Genomic DNA, 14,581 nt, shown 5'->3' on the forward strand with positions numbered 1-14,581 from the left:
GGTGAGGCACCTGGGGAGCTCAGTTGGTTGAGTATCTGACTCTTTTTAACTTTTTTTGAGAGAGAGAAAGAGTGGGGGGGGAGGGGCAGAGAGAGGGAGACAGAGAGAGAATCTCAAGCAGGCTCCACACTGTCCTGCTGGAGCCCGCCGAGGGGCTCGAACTCACAAACTGTGAGATCATGACCTGAGCCATAACCAAGAGTTGGACGCTTAACTAACTGAGCCACACAGGTGCCCCCAAGCATCTGACTCTTGATTTCAGCTCAGGTCATGATCCCAGGTTCGTGGGATCGAGTCCCACATTGGGCTCTGTCCTGACAGCGCGGAGCCTGCTTGAAATTCTTTCTCTCTTCCGCTGCCCTTCCCCCACACATGCACGCATGCTCTCGCTCTCGCACTCTCTCTAAAAAAGAGAAGAGAGGGATTCGGGAGAAGAGTGGATAGGCCTGGGCTGGGCTGGGCAGGGGACACTGATGGAGGCCCTAGGGCGCCTGGGTGGGCACCACCCTGATTTCATGTGGAGAGGCCGGGCTTGAGGAGCTGAGAGCCACCTGAATGGAGCCCAGGAAGCCATGTAGTACCAGGTGGGAGGGGTGCTGAACTGAAGTCCAGCACATAAGGGAGCAGGTGGACTGCTCTGGGCGTCGAGTGAGGGGAGAAGAGGACCTCACACCAGGAGGTTAAGGAGAAGGTGGGCCGGTGAGGCCGGGAAGACCAAGAGCGTCTGGGAGCTGATGCTTCCAGAAGGAGGGGGCTCTCAGGGTAACTGCTGCTGAGGGTCAGGACCCGCAGGTGGCCAGGTGAGGTGACCTGGGTGAGTGGGAGAGGAAGCATGGTAGCCAGAGCCGACTGCTCTCCACATTGGTGCGTAGGGATCTAGGAACAGGGGTTGGAAGCTGCAGAAGTTTCCATGCCTTGGTGTACCACTCCTGAAAAGGTGGCAGAGGGGAGTTGAACAGGAGAGGGCCCCAAAATTCCGAATGAGGGAATCTCAAGGTTGAGAGCCCAGATAAATTAGGGTGGTGCTCCCCCGCAAGGGGCTTATGAAAGGTGGTTTGGCCAGTGGGGGCAAGAAACAAGCAGACAGGGGGCAGCTGTAGCAGAAGCAAAGGCTCTGAGGTGAAGGGGGTGTCAGCATCACCTAGGACGTGCGGAGACTGGTGTGAGTGGCAGAGGTGGAGGGGGGCGAGGGAAGCCCCGTTAGGTAGGAGGGGTTAGAGGAAGATGCGGTTATCACAGTGGATCCAGGAACCCATCCTCCACCTCAACACTTCAGGGGTCTCCTCCTCTGGCTCCGAGTCCCCTCCCCCCACTCCCCCTGAGGGGAGCACATCCCCCCTCCCCCCCATTAAGGAGGCAAGGCAGGAAAGGTCTGCGGGTTCTGGGACACGCGGGGGCCGGGACTGATCCGCTGTCGCAGAGCGGCGGAGGCGGCTGGCCAGGCTAGGGGCCACTCGGACCCCTGCCGCCCGGCTCCCTCGTCCTCCGATCCCGGGACTCCCGCGTGAATCCCCTGGTTCTGAATTTGGGCGCCTTCGAAAACTTTTGCTTTTATCCCAACTTCTCCCAAGCGCGGAGAGACGTGTGGGCGTGGCGCCTTTAAGGAAGCTCAGGGACTGGGCTCCGAGTGGGCGGGGCTCAGCGTGGACGGGGCTCCTGGGGGCGGGGCCTTCTTGAAGAGGCCCGAGGGCGCGGCCGCCTGGACCCGCCAAGCGCCCAGCGTGGAGCAGACATGACCTCGCGCAGGTGAGCCAGGGCCGCTAGGTGGCTTGACGCCGCGACCCCTGGAGATGTGCTTCGGGTCCGACGGGCACCGACGGGTTAGCGGTGACATGTCCCCAGGCCTGACCTCCTGGCGCAGCCTCTCTCCACTGCCAGGCCCTTGAGGCTGGGCCTCACCCAGGCAAATGAAAGGACTCTTTCTTAATGGGAGGAGAGGGGCTGGGCCTGGGTGAAGGTCAGAGGTACCCTAACTCTAGGGAACAGAGCATGCCCTGCAGGTGGTGGGCAACAGTCGTTGGAGCCTAGAATGGGCGGCAGGTGTAGACCCTGCCCAGCTCCTGGCTCTGTTTGGGCCATCGGAGCTGTTTTCTGCCGGGTGGGGGCTACCTCTTCCTTCCCCGGGCGGGCCTGAAACCCAGGGCAGTAGCACTGAGGGGTCCTGCAGGGTCTAGTTTCCCCTGCTCTAGACTCGGTCCCTTGACCCTGCCTCACTGTAAGGACCAGCTCCCCCTGGAGAGGCTCGTCTTTGCTCTAGACCCTCCTGGGGCCGGGTTTAGGGGGCAACCTTCACAGAAGGGATTCGAGAGCCTAAGCGGCCGCAGGTCAAGCCAGCTTCCTGCCTCCGTGGAGAGGGAAAATGGGAAATGTGACAGGAACTGGGCACTTCCTGCCCTTTCTGCTGGATCCCTGCTATCTGGATGTGTGCGCACACGCATGTGAGCTCAGACTCTAGCGTGCATGTGGATGTGAGTGGGGGGTCATACAGGTGTGAAACACATATCACTAGGGGCTGGGTGAGGCCAGAGGTCACAGGAGGGGTCGTGCTAGGACGCTGCGTGACTCCCTAGATCAATGAGGGGCTGGACAGGGTCTGGGCTTCAGGGTCCAAGGGTATCTCTCGGCCTGAGCAAGATCCTTAGCCCAAGGCGGACGCCACTGCCTCCCCACAGCTCCCACCAGCAGTGCCTCAGTGATGAGGGTCCCGGGATCCCTATGAGGGATGTGGTTAGGAAGCAGCCAGGCACAGAGGCCTCCATCAAGGTCATAGGCTCAGGAGTAGTGGAAATCGGAACTTGTCAGCTCCAAAGCTCTGTGATAATAGCCCAAATTGAGGGAGGAGGAGGTTTTGAGGTCTGGTTGGAATGACCTCTCAGACTCACCTCAGCCTCACTCTTAATTGTTCTCCAGGCAAGTTCTGGTGCTCAGAGAAGGCCCCATCTGTGTCACATGCCTGTGACCTTGCTCCAGCCTGGGAAAGCCCCGAGTGGGGCTCTGCCCGCCCTTGCCAACCCCTGTCTGCCCCACCCTGTGGCGACCATCTGGAATGTCACTCCTCTGGCCCCTGGGCCCCTTACACACCCCTGTCAGGCCTGGGCAGGTCTGACTAAAACCCAAGTAAGATCTATCCCCCTGTGCCCAACTCCGCCTCGTGTCCCCTTCCAGTCACCCTCTGGCTTGTGAGCCAATGGCACCTCTGTCAGCTCTGCTCACTCAGGGGCCTCTAGTGCTGTGGGGCAGAACTGGGTGCAGGTACATTGGTACTGATGCCTGGGAGGGGGCTGGATCCTACAGTGGGGTGGGGGGCCTGCTACACCCCTCAGGCTTACCCTCTGTTCCAGGAGTTGGAGAAGAAGGTGCATCTCTGGTTAATTTAGTTCTATATAGACAGGGTGGACCTTGGTTCAGTTTCCTCTTGGACCAGAAGGGTCAGGGTCTGCAGATGGGCGCTGGGAGCAGGGAGAAGAGAAGGATTATTGGCTGTGCTCTGGGGGTCCTGAGGCCTGCAATTCTAACCCAGAATCCTTCTCCACTGGCCTGTGTATTCCCCACCATCACAACAGCATCTGCCCTGCAGGAGTGTCCGGCCGCTGTATCGTGTGTGTAGGCGTGTTGACAGGCTGTTCGTGTGGCTTCCAGGGTTCCAAGGTTGGAGCAAGGCCACACAGGGAGCCAGGCCAGCCAGTGCCCTGTCTGGGTTCAGGCTGATGCGTTGGGTGACACAGGCTGTCCCTGGGCTCCAGAGCACTGACGGGGCTCAGCTGGGCCTTGAGGAGTCCGGGCCATTAGACCTGTTGGGAGCCCAGTATGCCTTGCTCACCCTGCTTGCCCCCCTTCCCTGGGCCTGCAGGGACATGTCACCAGGGCAGAGCTGAGTCACTGACCCATCACAGAGCAGGGAGCGCTTTGGCACAGAGGTGACCCTGGGCCCTGGCACAGAGAGGGTATGGGACTCGGAGGTGGGGACCTGTAGCCTCCCCACCTCCCCCTCCCCCTCAGCCAGGGGCAGCAAGCCTCCTGGCCTCCCGGGCGTCAGCTCCACCTCGAGGCTTGGTTGGGGGGATGTGAGGCCCTGCCTCAGCCTGGGATTCTGGAGGGCGGTGGTGTGAGTGGCTGCAACCTCTCAGGACGCCCCACCCCTGGAGATTTCCACCTGATGTACCCAGCGGCAGTTTGTGGGGAGGAGAGGGCAGTGGAAAGTGTGACTGAGAGTCCCTGGAAGGACAACAAGGTACCCCGCACCTCTCTCTGTGGCTTTGACTCTGGGCCTCCACCCTCCACCCCTGTCCCACACTCTGGGCATTGCCCATCTTGGACTGGAATCTGAGGCTGCTGTGGCCAGGGCGAGGGGGCATCTGGGCACAGGATGTGGTTCAGCAGAGTAGGTGGCCCAGGGTGGAGGGGTGGTTGGAAGCTTTCTCCTGGGCTCGGGTCCCCCCCGCCTCCACAGTATCTCATCACAGGTCCGGCGACAGCACAAAGCCATTGCCCTCTTCCTGGTGGCCTCGCCCACTCTCCTGTGATGGGCTCTGGAGGTCACCATGTGGCATCTGCTCTTCTAGGAAGCCTTCCCTGGCAGCCTCACCTGCTGGACCACTTGACCAAAAATTGCCCCCAGGTCCGGCTCCCCTACAAACCCATGTCAGGGAGAACTCAAAACGCTATGCTCAGAATGTGCTCAGGAAGTGCCTGGACAGCGGTAACCCCTATTCCCCAGGGAGAGTGGAAAACAGGAGTGTTGCTCAGGCTGGGTGGCCCCAGGCAGGCCACCTGAGCTCCCAGGCCTCTCTGAACCAACAGATGGACCCTGGGGAGCCATCAAGGTCAGAACTGAGCCTGCCCTCAGTGAAGACAAGGCTGACACAAAAGTGTGGAGGTGCCCGTGGGCTGTTAACAGATGTCCTGTGTAGAAGGGAGGACAGCAGTGGGGGCTGCAGTAAAATGCAGAGACGGTGAGCCGTGCCCAGCAGGGGTGGTTGGTGCTGGGAGCGTTTGGAAGGTAGGACAAGAGGTCTCTGGGGAAGAGAGCACGGAGGGGCTGCGGGTTGGTGACCAGAGCTGTGAGGGGTGGCGGCTCCCTTCACTGAGTGAGGACCATGTAAAAGAACAGGGGCTTGTGGGCATGGCCAGGAGTTTTCAGTTTTGCAAATGTTAAGATAGAAATGTTGCTACGCTTCCAAGTAGAGATGCCGAGGGGAGAAGTACCTATGAGCCCCGGTGGGGCTGGAGGTGTAGAAGGCGCACGGATGCGTAGGCACACGCAGGGCACAGGTGGGGAGCTCTGACATTGACAGGTCAGAAAGAGGAGGGCCCAGCAAAGGGTCCTGGCCAGGTGAGGCAGAAAACCAGGGGGGAGCGGAGAACATGTTTCTAGAAGGAGGCAGGGTGCCTGTGTCAGTCAAATGCTGCTGAGGACTGAGGCCCGAACCACAGGTCCCCCGAGCCCGATGGGCACCCTCAGTGCTGAGGTCTCAGTAGGGCTGGAGGGCAAACAGGTCTGTGAGGACTCAGGCAAGGGCGGACAGTGGAGAGCAGCACAGAGCAAGGGAAGTATCTCCTACCACTGTCAATGGTCTCTGGAGCCACACGTGGCCCTCAGCAGTGAAATGTGGCCGTGTGACTGAGGAACCAGGTCTTGACTTTGCTGAATTTTCATTCATTTACATTCACATTTCAGCGTGCTGTAGGCTGCTGTGCTGGGCACGCCCGTGCAAACTGTGCACACAGACAGCTCCTTGGAGGCGTCAGGACAGGCCCTGAAGGCAGGAGTGAAAGGAAGCCTGATGGACGAGAAGAGCCCGGAGGAGAAGGGTCCTGCAGCTTTAGACACATGGTCTAATTTCCGTTGTAGAAAAGCCTCCACAGGGCAGGACCATCGTTGCTCCCATTGTTGGGTCAGATCTAAACCTGGCCAGAAATTCCTGCCGTAACAGGGAAGCAAAAAGCTACGAGGGCAAAGACCACAGCAGCTCTGACCCTGGCCATGGGCTTATGCACAGCCCTGAGCGAGGGCCCTCCTGGCCTGTCCCCCACTTCATGGCAGAGGCTGTGAAGGAGGACAGTCCCGGGAGGCAGGGCGGGGGGCAGAGGCGGGGTCCCTCTCAACCTACACTCCCCCCTCACCTCTAGTCCTTTACCAACACCTGCCTCAGTCTGTATCGGGCCCCACGGTTGGCAGAAGGAAGACAGCTCCTGACCTGACCTGCAGCTGCCCAGGCCTTTCTCTCAAGTGAAGCCCATCCATCCACCCATGCCCCCACCATCCATTTACGTATTCATTCACTTCTTTTTTTTAATTTTTTAAAACGTTTATTATTTTTGAGAGACCGAGCACGAGTGGGGGAGGGGCAGAGAGCGGGAGACACAGAATCCGAAACAGCCTCCAGGTTCTGAGCTGTCGGCACAGAGCCTGACGCAGGGCTTGAACTCATGAACCGAACCATGAGATCGTGACTTGAGCCGAAGTCAGACGCTCAACTGACCGAGCCACCAGGCGCCCCACGTATTCATTCACTTCTTAATTCAAGTACAGTCACTAATACCCAGGCACTGTTTTCGCCCTGGATACAGCACTGCACAGAACATTCCTGCCCTTTGGAGCTTAAATCCTTAAGTGGGAGATAGACAGTAAACCAATAAATATATCAGGTGTCAGAAGGTGACAAAAACTATGAAGAAAGATAAGCAGAATAAAATAAAGGATGAGAAATGAGACGAGTCCTCAGCCATATGGATGTGGGGCCAAGGGAGCAGAGAACAGCTAGTATAAAGGCCCTGTGGTCAATGACCTCACGTGAGTGAGGAGCTAGGGCTGGGAGAGGGGTCAGGGCGGAAGGTAGACCTGAGCCTGTGCTTTTGTTCTGGGGCGGGGGACAAGGGTGGCTGGGAGGGCTGACTAAGCGACTAACACATTATGGCGCGGTTCCTGGGGCTGCGGCCGGTGCCCCTTGGAGAACGTGGTATCCACACCACAACCGAAGGGGTGGAGCGAACAGGGTCTGTCGACGGGCTCTGAGGGCAGGAAGGAAGCCCTGGGTGACACTGGAGCACCCAAGCGCCTTTGGCCTAGCTGGGATGCCCTGGCAAGGCCGGAGGGACCAGACGCAGAGTTTGAGGCGAGGCTCCTAATGGTATCTTGTGCAGGTGCTGAGGGTGTCTGTTCCACCCCGCCCCGGCTGCAGGGGTCTGCCCATTGTGTCCCTAGGACCCCGTAGCCCCACCTCCTTCCACACAGGCCTCGGGCCCTGTGGTCATTACCCATGCGGGTTTCGAGCAGGGGGGCCAAAACAGGCACCCGTGGGGTGGAGGTTGGATGTGGGCCGGGATTTGGGGGGTGGGGGAGGGGGCCGGAGTGTTAGTGTCACCCCAGCTGTCTGGGATCACCAACTTGTGGTCCTCGTGCCAGGTGGTTTCACCCCAACATCAGTGGAGTTGAGGCAGAGAGGCTGCTCCTGTCCAGGGGCCAGCACGGGAGCTTCCTGGCAAGACCCAGCAAGAGCCGCCCAGGGGCCTTCACGCTGTCTGTCAGGTGGGTGAAGGTGGGTGGGTGCTACGGCCAGGTGTGAACGGGCCTGAGGCTCCAGGAGCCTCAGCCGTCTGAACACCCTCAGCTGGGGGGCAGGTGGGGATCAGTCTCCCTCTCTCCCAGAGGGGTGTTGGGCATCATCCTGGGCAGTAAGGGTCCCTGCTGGGGCCGGACATCCAAGAATCCGGGTCTTGTCGGGGGGGGGAGCCAACGGTCTGGCAAGGGGTGGTGGAAGTCTGCCATTCCTGACCAGATGGCTTCTGAGCAGGAGGGAGTCATTTAGAAGGGCCCGGTGAGGTAAGAGTTGTCAGGACCTCCCTCCCGCCCTCCGAGGGGTCGGCGTGCTGGTCGTGGGCCTCGGTGGCCTGATTATGATCCGTGTCCTGGGGATGCTCGCAAATGCTGCCCACAGGGGGTCTGGCTGAGGCCATGAAAGGGCCACTGCGTAGGGAGGAGGAATGGGAAAGGGCTGCAACCAGCAGAGTGGTGATCAGGGCAGGGGGGGGGGGGGGCTTCCAGAGGCCTCTAGATCTTTCCAGTTTCTCTGCTAAAACCGAGGCAGCAGGCGTCATGATGCCAGCCCTCAGGATGGACTTCCTCCACCTCGGAGAGACCGAGGTTCTCCCCCCAGGGGCTTCCCTGATAGCGTCACATGCTGTGACCCTGGGGAGCCATCTTGAGGGCCCTGTCCCCAGTCAGCTGGAGCCCCTATGCAGGTGGTCTGGGTGAGGCATAGCCCCTTGCGGAGGGCTGCTTTAGCATCTGCCTCCAGCCAAGGGAGAATCAGCCTACGGTCTGCAAGAGCCCAGTCCTGACTGCACGGTGGGGAGGAGGCAGCAGGGGTGGGGTGGCCACCCCCCACGGTGGGGCCCCCACCCTAGCTGGACACGGAGGGGCCTGTCCTTGGCTGTTCCTGATGGAGGAAGAGCACACAGGCAGAGATGTCAGGGCTGGAAAAGCTCAGGGACTGTTCTGGAAACTGAGGGCGTTATGGAAGAAGGGGGGTTGTGGGACAGACCCCCCCCCCCACAGCAGTGATTGGTGCGCCCACCCTTCCAGGCGCCATGATGAGGTGACACACATCAGATCCAAAACACGGGCGACTACTATGGCCTCTACGGAGGGGAGAAGTTTGCGACGCTGGCCGAGCTGGTGCAGCACCACACAGGCCAGCACGGGGGGCTGCTCCGCGAGCGTAGCGGGGCCCCCGTCGAGCTCCGGCACCCACTGGGCTGCCGGGACCCCACATCTGAGCGGTGAGCGGCAGGCATCTGCATGTTTGTGAACGTGTGCGTGTCCGAGGGGCGCGGGTGTGCTGGGCACGGCCCCCGGGCGTCCTCTGCCCTCCACGGCTCAGGCTCAGGCTTGGGCACAGCTGCAGCAAAGTTGAGGGAGTGTCCCCTGGGTTCTGGGCACTCGCTGCAGGGGTGGGAGTGTACAGCAGGAGCCCTGTAGCCAGTCTTGTAACTTCCCTCTGGCTGGTGACTCACGTGGGCAGTTTTCTCCAGCCTCAGTTTCCCTGCCTGCCCTGCTGAGGCCTGAAGAGGCCGCGTCTGCCAGGGAGGGGGCATGGAGCGGGTCTGGGAAGGTGGCCCTGCCCCTCCTTGCTGGGGACCAGGCTGCCACCTGGTGGCCACCCTGGGCCCCGCAGAGCCCACCTGTCTTGACTCCTGCCTTCTCCTGGGTAGGGTGAGAGTCAGAGAGCTGGGCAGGGCAGGTGTACTGCCGGGGCCCTTGAAGTCTGAGTGGGTCTGTCTGTCCCTGTGTCTGTGTCCTGGCTTGGAGCCTTCTGGCTGCAGGTGGGTCCGTGTCCCCTCACCTGGCCAGGCCATGGCCTCCAGTCTCACCTGCACTCCTTCCCACCTCCACCTGGGCCAGGTGGTACCATGGGCACCTGTCTGGACAGGAGGCCGAGCAGCTGCTGATGGAAAAAGGACGTCCGGGCACCTTCCTGGTGCGGGAGAGTCGGAGCAAACCCGGGGACTTCGTGCTGTCGGTGCTCACGCAGCCGCTAGACAAGGCAGACCGCCGGCCGCGGGTCACACACATCATGATCCGCTTCCAGGTGGGAGGTGGCAGCAGGGGTGAGGTAGGGGTGTGACTCTGGAGGCGGGCAGCGGCCGGGCCCCTCATTGCTGCCCCTACAGCCAGACGGCACGTATGACGTGGGAGGTGGGGAACGGTTCGACACTCTCAGAGACCTGGTGGAGTGCTACAAGAAGAACCCCATGGTGGAGAAGTCGGGGGTCGTGGTGCACCTCAAGCAGGTACGCCCCAAGGCACATGACCCTTAGGATCCGGAGCGAGCTGCACCCCTGGGGTGGGAGGGCCCCAGGGGCAGTGGTGCCCAGGAAAAAGGATGCTAGCCAGTGCCGAGGGCAGGGTGGCCAATCTGGGGCCAGAGCAGCCGCCCCTGGGGGGCGCTGTGGGGTCTGCTGGACCCTGCTAAGTCTGGACGCAGGCCTCTCCATGCCAGCCCCTCAAGGCCACGAGGATCAATGCCGCAAGCATCGAGAGCCGAGTACAGGAGCTCACCGGGGCCACTGACGCCGGCGAGAAGGCCAAGCAGGGCTTCTGGGAGGAGTTTGAGGTGCCCGCCCCTCTCCCCACCACCCACTCTCCCACGGACTCCCGTCCTTTGGTGCTGGGGTGAGGGCCAGCAGAGGGGAGGTAGGTCAGTCACTGAAGGCTCTGGGGGAGGGTGGGGCAGCAGGCTGAAGCTTCTGCCCCCCCCCACCCCCCCCCCCCGCCCAGATGCTGCAGCAGCAGGAATGCCAGCTCCTGTATCCCCGGAAGGAGGGACAGCGGCTGGAGAACAAAGCCAAGAATCGCTACAAGAACATCCTTCCATGTGAGGGCCAGGGGCGGGGGCTTCGTTGGGGGCCAGAGCTCCATCCACTCCATGTGGGGCCCATCTGGCAAGGAGGGGCCCTGGGGAGGTTGAGGCCGGATGTCACTTCCCACCACCGGTGTGACTTTTTCCCTCTTGCACATTCAGGGCTCCTTCCTCCCTCCTTCTGCTCACCATGGGGTCAGCAGGCAAGGAGGCAGGTGGGTCCATCCCCCCCCCCCCCCGGGACCCGAGCAGTATCTTCCCCTTCCCAGTTGATACCACCCGTGTCACCCTGCATGACGTGGACGACAGCGTGCCTGGAGCCAACTACATCAACGCCAACTACATCAGGGTGGGTGTGCGAGAGACAGGTGTGTGTGGCCGGCTGTGTGCGTAGTCTTGCATGGATCCGACAGACATCTTGAGCCACGTGTGGACACACCAGTCACCCCATCCCCCTATTATGAACCTGGAGCTCTTTCTGGCGGGCCCAGGAACGATCCATGGACCCTGACAGGACAGTAGACGTTGTTGGAGAGGGACTGTGGTGGTTTCCAAGGAGTCCTCAGAGTGGGCCGGACTAAATATTGGTCCTAAGCTCCTCCCTCACCTAGGGCAGGAGGGGCTGTGTGTGAGCCACCTGCTGCTACTTTGCACATCGTTGCATAGACTTGCATCGCCCTCTGGCACTTTAAAATCCTGGAAACTGCAGACACCTGGCCCCCATCCCTTACAGAGTGATCCAGAAGAGAAGCCAGGCCATGGACAGGGCAAGGTATACATCGCTACCCAGGGCTGTCTGCAGACCACAGTGGCTGCCTTCTGGGCGATGGTGCACCAGGAGAACACACGTGTCATTGTCATGGCCACAAGGGAGGTGGAGCGAGGCCGGGTATGAGCTTGGGTTTGACAGCCCTGTCCCCACCACGTGTTCGTGTGGTGGCTGGCCCAGCTCTCTTCTCCTGCAGCCTTTGGGAAGCTGGGGGAGCGGCGGACGACTCTGGAAAGCCCCTGCGGATGCATGTGCATGCATGAGTCCCCACAGGGCACAGGGGCAAGGGCGCAGGTGGCCTTCCAGCACAGCTGATGCAATGCACCCTCCCTCCCAGAACAAATGTTTCCGATATTGGCCAGAGCTGCATGGCCGCCAAGAACATGGCCGTGTGTGTGTCTGCAACTTGGCTGAGTACCAGGCCCAGGGCTACTGTGTGCGGGAACTGCAGGTGTGGCGGCCAGATCAGGTGAGCCTAGAGGGCCACAAGATATGCAGGGCCAGGGTCACAGTGGTCAGGAAGTCCCCAGGTCTGCGCTGGGGTGAGCCCTGTGCTGGGAGAGAAAACCCACCCACCCATGTGGCTCCATCCAAGCCCATTGGCCTTGGGGGTATTCATATCCCTCAACCCAGTGGGCACAGTCCTGGCCTGGGCTCTACTGGGCAGCGTTCACAGGCAGGCCACAATCTCAACCTTAGGCCGCTGGTCCCAGGTGCCCGACTCCAGGGTGGCCTCACACCCACACCGCCTCGCCCTCCCCAGTCTTTCCCTGCGCCAACTGAGCAGGTTCAGTGCCCTTCATATGCCAGTGGTACCTATTTTCGTGTCAGGCACAGATCCCTTCCCATGCCCCACCCCGTCCCTTATGTCTAACCATCCCTTTGGTTCTTCCCAAATGGAGGTCGTTGTCCCTGAAACTTGCTCCCTCACCCCATCACACCCTCTTCCTTCCCCTAGGGGCCTGAGCCACCTGGGGCCATCTGAGGGCCCCCACGCCCTGAGTTCCCTATTTCCCTCCCAAGCCTTTCTGCTCAGCCTTGACCCTGCTGGTCACTCCTTATGGCAATCCCCGCCTCCTCCCACTCATGCCCTGGGGTGCGGAGGTCACAGCAGTGCCACTCTGACCCTGTGGCCCGGCCCCACCTGGGAACTGCTCATTCTGGCCTGGCTGGCACTCACCAGCCCGCCCTGCCCAGGGGGAGCCACCGCGCACAGTGAAGCACTACCAGTACTTCAGCTGGCCAGACCACGGGGTCCCGGCGGAGCCGGCCGGCGTCCTCGACTTCCTGGACCAAGTGAACAGGGCACAGAGCAGCATGCCAGGGGCCGGACCCATGGTGGTGCATTGCAGGTGCGATCGGGGATGGGGTGGGCGGGCAACGCAGGTGCAACCCGAGGCGGGGCCGCGGCCTTCGCCCCTAAACTCTTCCCAGGCCTCCTGGTCCGTCCCCACAGCGCCGGCATCGGACGCACTGGCACCATCATCGTGATTGACATCCTGGTGGAAATCATCCGCAGGCAGGGTGAGCCGCGCGGCCCCCTCCCGCAGGCCAGCCCCTCCTATCTAGGCCCTCTCCTCCCGGCTACCCCGCCTCCCCGGCGCCGGCCCCGCCCCCCGTCTACCCCGCCGCACCCCCCCCCGCCCCCGCCCCGTTCCGCCCTGAGCGCGCTCGTGCCCAGGTCTGGACTGCGACATCGATGTGCCCAAGACGATCCAGCTGGTGCGACGGCAGCGCTCGGGGATGGTGCAGACCGAGGCGCAGTACAAGTTCGTGTACCTGGCGCTGCAGCGGTACATCCAGGACGAGCAGCTGCGTCTGCGCGAGCAGGTGGGGGCGGGGGCCGGGCTGGGGCGGGGCCTGCGCCGACCGCACCCTGGTGACCGGCGGGTGTCCCCCCACCCCACCCTCACCCCGACCCCCCCCTCCCGCGCCAGCCGCCAGAAGAGCACGACCATCTGAACGCGGGCCTCGCGTCGGCAGACCCGGGCCGCAGCCCTGGGCCCGCGTCGTCCCGGGCACCGGCGGCGTGAGTGGGGCCGTCAGGGCGCGGGCCCGGGGCCCGGGGTGGGGGCGGGACAGCGTCGTCTCCGGGAGTGGGCAGGCCGTGGGGGGACGGGATCCCGCGCGCCTGCGCCGGCCGAACCCTCTCTCCGCCCGCAGGACCCCAGAGGGCCCCGGCGGCGTGTAGAGAACCTGCGGGGCCTCGGGCGGTGACGGTCTTCGCGTGCGCCGCCCCCCACCCCCACCCCCCCAGGGCCTGGAGCCGCGGCTGGAGGCGGGAGCCAGCAAGACGCACTCCTCAAAAGACTGTGCTCAGCACTGTACAGCCCGGAGCTTGTCCCTGAGTGCTGGGGGAGGGGTCCCGGAACCCTCAGACCCTCCCTGGCCTGGGCCTGGATGCCTAGAAATGGGGAGGGGCAGTCGGGAGCCCCGAGTGCCCCTGCCCTTTCTGGGGCTCCCAGGTGAGGGAAGAGGGGGAAGCAGGGCTTCAGGGCGGTGGTTCGTCGCTCACCGGGGGGCCACCAGTCACCACCCGCACGGCACAGTGACCAGTGCGACCCCACGTGTGCCACGTTTGAGTGTCGGCCTGTATGTGTGACGTGAGTCAGCGACGAGCAAGTGGCCAGTCTGTGCTTGACGGGACTGTAGCCGTTGGCGTTGTGCCTAGCTCCCCTGTACCCCAACCACCCCCCTTCAGAGCTGGTCTTCAGCCCGACCCACAGCACAGGTTACATGTGGAAAATGCTTCATCAGGGAATGTGCGAGATGCCCGTGTGAGTGCGTGTGCGACGTCACGTGCCTGGCGTGGGTCTCACGCGTGGACTGGTGTGTGTGACGGGTGTGATGTCGCCCGCATGTAGTCTGTGGCCACACCCTCCCATCTCGGAAGGCCCTGTGGCTTTGTGGGATCCTCAATAAAATGCCTCGTTCTCAGTTCCGCGTCTTCGTTGGTGTCTGGGGCCCAGCTTCTCGAGGGTCTCCCTGAGCACACCTCCCTATCCCAGGCCGGCCAGAAACCCAGCTGTTGGAACAGGAAGTCCTGGGCTTTGGGGCGAGGGGTGAGGAGTCTGAGGCCTGGCGAGCCGGAACCAGCCTGGCCTCTCTTCTCCGTGCTAACTGGCGGTGCGGGATTCCTGGGGCCGACAGCAGGAGAGGGTCCGGGCGGCCTCCCGCCCATCCATCCAGCCGCCGCACCTTGCGGCTTCACCAGCCAGGCCGGGCCCAGGGAGGGTCTGTGAGAGATCTTCAGGGACACACTGGTGGTCACTTCTGCTTCTGTACACCCTCAGGCCTTGGTTCCCAGGAGCTCAGTCCTGGGGTTCTACGACTTCTTGGGGTGCCACCTGCTGTGTCCATAGTGGGGGGGCTCTGAACCACGCCAGGGCCCCGCCCCACTCTGGCCCAGCTGCTCCAGCCCCTCCCCATCTTCCTGGGGGAGCCTCAAAGT

At 62.2% G+C, this 14,581-nt stretch overlaps 1 protein-coding gene across 1 annotated transcript; it reads left to right on the forward strand.

The window, feature by feature from the left end:
- Nucleotides 1-1,707: 1,707 nt before the first annotated feature.
- Nucleotides 1,708-14,067, forward strand: LOC115520771 (tyrosine-protein phosphatase non-receptor type 11-like). Its single transcript, XM_030325424.1, is given in 16 exon segments — nucleotides 1,708-1,746; nucleotides 7,406-7,528; nucleotides 8,585-8,607; nucleotides 8,610-8,781; nucleotides 9,404-9,590; nucleotides 9,673-9,792; nucleotides 10,002-10,115; nucleotides 10,280-10,376; nucleotides 10,631-10,710; nucleotides 11,095-11,250; nucleotides 11,468-11,599; nucleotides 12,328-12,482; nucleotides 12,587-12,654; nucleotides 12,812-12,960; nucleotides 13,068-13,159; nucleotides 13,294-14,067. Coding segments are annotated over 16 exon segments (1,710 nt in total). The 5' UTR covers nucleotides 1,708-1,732; the 3' UTR covers nucleotides 13,322-14,067.
- Nucleotides 14,068-14,581: the final 514 nt, after the last annotated feature.

This window comes from Lynx canadensis, chromosome C1, assembly GCF_007474595.2.
Source record: "Lynx canadensis isolate LIC74 chromosome C1, mLynCan4.pri.v2, whole genome shotgun sequence".
NCBI classification, from domain to species: domain Eukaryota; kingdom Metazoa; phylum Chordata; class Mammalia; order Carnivora; family Felidae; genus Lynx; species Lynx canadensis.